We start from the raw sequence: 7438 nt of genomic DNA, 5'->3' as shown, positions 1-7438 counted from the left end.
GACTACGCAGGCGTCCCGAAAGGGACTACAACGCGCATGCGTGGAATTGTATGGTGCTGCGTAGACGAGCAAGTTTAAAAAGGCTAAAGAAGGAAGGTGCCCGGGTCTGGTAGTGAGAGGAGGGCAGTGCCAGGTGGTGGGCAGCAGGCGTTAGAGCAGAGAATCGGCAACCTAGGGCCCGGCATGCTGTAGGCTGATGCTCCCCACATGGCTGCCTATCACTGCTGTGTCCCCCTCTGTAACAGTGACTCCAGGTACAATGCCGATAAGAAGATCTCATTCCACAGGATCCCGGCCTTCCATGTGGAGCCGCAGAGACACCGGGACTGGCTGAGCCGCATCCGCCGGGAGCCGGGGCCCAGCTTTAAGGTGATTGCCAGAACGTCAGTTATATCGTATAATATCCGGCTTATGAAGCGGAATATAACAGTCTGCGGTGGACGCCCAGGGTGACTGGCGGACGCCCTCCCCTTTCCAGAGGTACAGGCGGACGCCTTCGCCTCTTTCAGAGGGACAAGCGAACGCCCTCGCCTTTTTCAGAGGGACAGGCGGACGCCCTCGCCTTTTTCAGAGGGACAGGCGGACTCCCTCCGCCTTTTTCAGAGGGACAGGTGGACGCCCTCCCCCTTTTTCAGAGGGACAGGCGGACGCCCTCCCCCTTTTTCAGAGGGACAGGCGGACGCCCTCCCCCTTTTTCAGAGGGACAGGCGGACGCCCTCCCCCTTTTTCAGAGGGACAGGAGAATCCTCCAAGCGACAGGTGGAAGCCCCCTCCCCAGAGCGACAGGCACCCACCCCAAGAGACAGAAGGACCCCCCAGAGCGACAGGCGAACCACCTGTTAAAAGAAGAAAAGCATAAATATTTGCCGTCATGAAGGGGTGAATTACTTATACAGAACGGATTCCCTCGCCTTTTTCAGAGGGACAGGCGGACGCCCTCCCCCTTTTTCAGAGGGACAGGCGGACGCCCTCCCCCTTTTTCAGAGGGACAGGCGGACGCCCTCCCCCTTTTTCAGAGGGACAGGCGGACGCCCTCCCCCTTTTTCAGAGGGACAGGCGGACGCCCTCCCCCTTTTTCAGAGGGACAGGCGGACGCCCTCCCCCTTTTTCAGAGGGACAGGCGGACGCCCTCCCCCTTTTTCAGAGGGACAGGAGGATCCTCCAAGCGACAGGTGGAAGCCCCCTCCCCAGAGCGACAGGCACCCACCCCAAGAGACAGAAGGACCCCCCAGAGCGACAGGCGAACCACCTGTTAAAAGAAGAAAAGCATAAATATTTGCCGTCATGGAGGGGTGAATTACTTATACAGAACTTTCTTATCTAGACTAGATTTTTCAGTCTATGATTTCTCCTCATATCTTATACCCGACCCATACAACCGTTTTCTTCTAGTGTCATTGATTTTATGTAATCTGACTGACGTTGCCGTATTTTCTGACTCCTTGCAAGCGTTCTTGTCTTCTCATTTCAGGTCTCCAGCTGCACCAGAGTTTGCTCCAAACATTTTCTCCCGTCTGATTTTATGAGAACATTAACAGGAAAAAGGAATCTCCAGCCGTACAGCGTGCCGTGCATTTTCCAGTGGTCCACAGAAGACATGACCCAGGAGCAGATGTCTGTCCCAAAGAGGAAATCAGGGTAAATTGTAGCCTTATGTGCTATATGATTGGGTGAACATTTAATATATGTCCAGGCTGAGCCGAATCCTGCTGTAGCTGCTCTTATCATGTACGGCAGACAGGGTGCTCCTCGAAGACTTTTTGCCTCTTGTTTTTGGCTATTTTTGACAAATATCAGCAATGTTCCCCACTGCATATCTCTGCCATATGCTTCTGTAAAGACATTTAGGGGCACACCGTAGATTGGCCAACACTTATGCAGTATAGGTCATTTTTTTCAGAGAAAAGCAAAGGGACAGAGGCAAAATGATTCTATTGGCCAAAGATGGGGGCATAGAGACGAAAGGACACACTGTAAGGGAACAGCCAAAAATGAGAAGTGAACATAGTTTAAGATATCCAAATGCCTTAAAGTGGTTGTTGAGGTCTAGAAAATGTCTGTTTTTCTTTCAAAAACCAGCGTCACCCCGTCGACCATGGGTCCATGGGTTGTTGTGTGGTATTGGAGTTGAACCCAGTTGAAGTGGATGGAGTGCAGCTGCTGACACAGTCCATGGTCAGAGGTGGTGCTGTTTCTGATAGAAAGCTGCCATTTTTTTATTTTTTTCAAATTCTGGACTTCCCCTTTAATAAAGCACAAGGGTTTTCTTTCTGAGAAGACTGTAGCCAACTTTGCCTTTCCCTCTTAAAGCTGGGTAACAGTATGACTGCCTGTGCACTTCTTACTCGACTTATTAATTAACTGGAAAATGTGAATATAAATTTTGTTAAATTAATATTTATTATCCCTCATATTCCAGAGCGCACATCAAAAACTATGTGGCACTACCGGGGTAATCCCAGTAATCGTGCTAAAACCCATTTGCACCGTCAAGTTCCTACCAGTCATGGGTGCATTGAGCCGCTTACAGGCCTCATTGTTGCAGACGGGGGTCAAGTAAGGCTGCCGTCACACTAGCAGTATTTGGTCAGTATTTTACATCAGTATTTGTAAGCCAAAACCAGGAGTGGGTGATAAATGCAGAAGTGGTGCATATGTTTCTATTATACTTTTCCTCTAATTGTTCCACTCCTGGTTTTGGCTTACAAATACTGATGTAAAATACTGACCAAATACTGCTAGTGTGACGGAAGCCTTATTGTTAAAATACTTAATAGACCCCCATATCTTTAGCACATCATCCCCCAATCTCACGAGATGTGCCGCGTGCATGTTTAGGCCACGTAAAAGATTGTCAGCGGATTCATACCATTTTCATACAGGCCAGTGATCAGGCAGGAGCGTTCTTGTGAACCCTTATTCGGCCATTTATCAACCTGTGTGCCAACAAATCCTTTTAGGGAATTATTCCCAAGATAAGTTCTACCCTAATAAGAATCACAGAAAAACAAAAAACTGAGCCGGCATATGACTTGACATCATGCACAAAATGAAAAAAATAGCAATGTGTGCATATACCCTAATGAAAATAAAAAAGTAAAAAAGCAATTGCATTAAATAATTAACATAGGGTACTTGGTAAACACTGTTTTTGATGAATAAAAAAAAATGCTTAAAGCTGTCCCACCGCGACAAGGTGTATACTCGCTCCACTCACTGCTGTTAGAGGCAGATGCTGGCTGTGTAGCATAGCCAGCATCTTCCAGATATTGTTTGGGTGCAGCCAATGTGCCCACATTATGCTCGGGCACCCAACAGTGGATTTATCAGTACGTCCAATGTTAGGAAGGTGTTAGACCCAAGTGCATGTGTCATATGGACTCCATTTCCACGTGTAGTTATGGCAAAGTGTTAGCGTTGTGATGAAACTGATGTCTTTCTTCTTTGTTTCTATCATGTCGCCAGGAGCAGTAAAAACATGCTTCAACCCATTTTGCCTTCACAACCCCAAGTACAAAACTATAAATCCTCCCAACCGCTAGAGATGACGGCTTCCATAATGGACCACTGCTACGACTTACCACCCATGACCGATACGGAAATGCTGCACGCAGCCCGTGAGGAGATTGCCAGATTACAGCAACGCAACGCTGCCCTGGAGAAGAATCTCTTCTTTCTGGATCGGTTTTCCACAGACTCGAGCCTTATCCACTTTTATACTGGATTTAAGAATTATTCCACTTTAAAAGTAGTTTTCTCAACCCTGACTGACACAGAGGGCAGCTTGGAAAAGTGGAGGCAATGCCAAGAGGAAGGGAATATGACCATCAACAAGGAGATGTCAGCAGAATCGGAGGCCATGCCGCAGATCGACCAGTTTTTCTTATTTTTATGCAAAGTCCGTCAGGGATTCCATGATCAAGATCTAGCTGTTCGGTTCAAGATCTCTCAGACCAGAGTTGCCAGGATTGTTATCACGTGGGCACACTATTTGTATCTGGTCCTTAGTGAAATACCCCTTTGGCGAAGTCGGGAAACTGGTTGCCAGGAGGTACCAGAATGTTTTAAGGCTTCATACCCACGTGCCCGAGTGACTTTACATTGTGCAGAAGTTAAGGTGCAGACAAGCAACACGGAAAGCTTACGTTCTCCAATATCTTATAACCGTGCCATTTACAAAGGCTTGCTTGGCATAGCCCCTCACGGAGCTGTCATATTTATAAGCCCACTCTATTCCGGGAGTGCATCAAAGAGAGAGATTATTAAGTCGTCTGGCATCTTGGAATTACTGGAATCTGGAGATTGGGTGGTCACTGAGAAGGATTTCCTCATCCAAGATTTGGTGGAATCCGTTGGTGCCTCTGTGGTCATCCCTCCCATTATTACGACCGCCACCCTCCCTAGGGAGTGCCAAGATGCAACAGTCATGTTAAACCAGCCGCCAACCGAACAGAACGCCATGTTCATCCTTGCGTCCACCAACGAAGAGGGGCAGGAGACCTTGGTGGTGACCTCAACGGGAGTAGAAGATGAAGTTGTGGAACTTGAGCAGTCTGCTGGAGAGATGGATGTGGTTGAGGAAGTTGTGACAGAGGAGAAATTAGTGGAGGAGGTGGTGACCACCACGGAAAACATGGGAGACGAGGGTCCTGTAGATCACACTGGAGCGGAAATAAGAGACTCTGGCAAAAGTCAAGAGATTGTTATTAAGGATGAACGTTACGGCCTGGAGGAGCTGACGATGTGCGAAGCCCACATGGGGAAGGCTAATAAGGAAGCGTCTGGACTCGACAAAGACATTAATTCTATTGCTCTAAGAATATGCATTAACCAAGACATAGAGCGGGTCCGCCAGTATCACCTGTTCGATAATGTTTTGCCATACGCTTTAGCTGGCATAGCCAATCAGTTATGGGCTGTGTGTGCCATGCTGACTAATATCAATGGGTCCCTGAGCTAAAAATGTGAATTGTGGATGAAGTATAAGAGAATCTGACAGAAAGACCACCTTTAATAGGGACATGTCAAACTAAGGGTCCTCCAAGGTGCCAGTGGGAAAGGGGGGATGAGGGGACTGAATTTGGTTGCCAATCCCTTAGATCTCCTGCTGAAGTGCCAGCAGCATCTGTAGACACCTTTTAAAGAAGAAGTGGTGTGTGATCGGTAGGATTCCTACCGCCGGACCCCAAATTAGCAGAGTAAAGGAACAGCAACACTCCCTGGCTAGGTTATTTCTGTTTGAATCTATCTTTTAAAAATGGAGAGGCTACAGAGCTATTTTAGCACAGCATCTTCTAAATTTTCTTAGTCAACAGTTGTGTAGGAGACTGCAGCAGAACCCCACTGACCCAAATGGGGCTGTGCAGTAGTTGGGATGCAGTGCTAAACCCATCATTTGTGGTCCCTTCATTCTCAGGCAATATGCCTGGACTTTAGCAGGTTGGAATACCCCTTTAGCGGAAGTACTAACAAGGGTGTTGTGGCATCCTGTACTTCAGCTTTCTAGTAAGTGTCACTTGTGGTGGAAGAACACCAATGCCATTTAATCTAAAGGACTCCCTTAGAAGTGACTTTTCATTTCTTTTTTACGTCGTTCTCTTGCTTTGAACAATCTTAATAGTGTACAGATCCCACTACTGTGACCCTCTGCGATCGGCTCTCCTCCAGGGAGATAAAGCAGCGAGTGTTTTCTATTTTTTGTATGCAGCGCCACCACAGAGGAAAAGGAGCATTACATGATTCCATGTCAAGCACACAGCATCAGGTTCTCCAAAGGGAGAAAAGATCTTCGTTGACTAGGGTGATGAACGGTCTGACCACCCTCTATTCAAGACGAATACTCTGCATTGTATAAAGCAAAAATCCTTTTAAGATTCACCTTCCACTTACTGTGAAGCTTGTTTTTCTTCGAGGAAATGTTCCCTCCATTTACATAAAGGGGATTCCACAGCTCATGCTTTATAGCTATTATTTATAAATGTGCTGCAGACTATTTTGTTGTTTTGTTTTTGTTACTGTTACTATGCAACTTGTGCATGAAATCCACATTCTTCTCCATCAGCCGAGTGTAAAGACATTGAATATTCTGTGATCTCCTGTCAGAGCTTTATATTTTAAGACTCATACTTGCTGTAGCTTGAAAATTAAATTTTACCAGCAGGATAAAACCGCAGTGGTCTCCAGGCGTTCGCTCTCATTACTGCGTAATGAAATATATGGGGAGGATTACGTTTGGAGCAAGCATCACTTTATGGGGGAGATGTATCATAACCGATGCAAATGAAATAATGAGCATAATCGTGCACCAGCAGCCGCAGACCCCCCCCCCCCATAGTGGGGCTGACCCTGTATGGAGCACCACAAGTCTGTTTCTGTAGAACCGAGGTGGGAAGATGGTGTGTGACAGCCATGATGCAGTCTTTCCTTAGGTGCTCCTGCTATTCGATTTAGTCATCCCTCCACCAACCGACATCTTCATCAGGGTGGAAGACGCTACCTCATGCTAAAAGTTTCATGCAGACATGTGCCCAAACATCAGGGAGAAATGCTGTTCATGTTCTCAATGGGGAGAGTGGAGTTAGCAGCTACCAGATTCCTCCGCTAATCTATCTAAAAACCAAATGGATCACCATGCCCGATGCTCCTATCCCCTGACATCATATTTCCAGGGGAAAGAGTCAAAAGCACGTCCATATTAGGGATGGGTTTCAGTCACTTTATTGTGTATGGGGGTATTAATGTGGTTTATTTCACCATTGTAAAGCGTGTGAGCAATAAGGAAACTTCATAATTTACATGCTGTTAGGAGTTCTGCTCTGTTCCTGCGAGATCGCATGTAGTCATGTGACCACCAGCTCTTTCCTCTGGACTGTTGAAAGAAGTAAAGATTTCTGGTCTGTGCTGCGACAAACTACCTGTCAATCAAGCACAGCCCTGGAAGCAGGAGGCCGGCTCAGCTAGCAACAGTATGCTATGAATGGTGATGTAATAAGAATGTGGCCAGTCCAGCACTGTAGGGGGCTCAGCTAGCAACAGTATGCTATGAATGGTGATGTAATAAGGGTGTGGCCAGTCCAGCACTGTAGGGGGCTCAGCTAGCAACAGTATGCTATGAATGGTGATGTAATAAGGGTGTGGCCAGTCCAGCACTGTAGGGGGCTCAGCTAGCAACAGTATGCTATGAATGGTGATGTAATAAGGGTGTGGCCAGTCCAGCACTGTAGGGGGCTCAGCTAGCAACAGTATGCTCTGAATGGTAATGTAATAAGGGTGTGGCCAGTCCAGCACTGTAGGGGGCTCAGCTAGCAACAGCATGCTATGAATGGTGATGTAATAAGGGTGTGGCCAGTCCAGCACTGTAGGGGGCTCAGCTGGCAACAGTATGCTATGAATGGTGATGTAATAAGGGTGTGGCCAGTCCAGCACTGTAGGGGGCTCA

At 47.2% G+C, this 7438-nt stretch overlaps 1 protein-coding gene across 1 annotated transcript; it reads left to right on the top strand.

Annotated features, from left to right (window-relative positions):
• Positions 1-5: 5 nt before the first annotated feature.
• Positions 6-6172, top strand: LOC138645521 (uncharacterized). Its single transcript, XM_069734912.1, has 3 exons — positions 6-369; positions 1472-1638; positions 3466-6172. The coding sequence occupies exons 1-3, from the start codon at positions 208-210 to the stop codon at positions 4958-4960; spliced, it is 1824 nt and encodes a 607-aa protein (XP_069591013.1). The 5' UTR covers positions 6-207; the 3' UTR covers positions 4961-6172.
• The last annotated feature ends 1266 nt before the right edge of the window (positions 6173-7438 follow it).

The sequence above is a fragment of the Ranitomeya imitator genome, chromosome 1, assembly GCF_032444005.1.
Source record: "Ranitomeya imitator isolate aRanImi1 chromosome 1, aRanImi1.pri, whole genome shotgun sequence".
Taxonomy (NCBI): Eukaryota; Metazoa; Chordata; class Amphibia; order Anura; family Dendrobatidae; genus Ranitomeya; species Ranitomeya imitator.
This window is presented reverse-complemented; position numbering and strand designations above follow the sequence as displayed.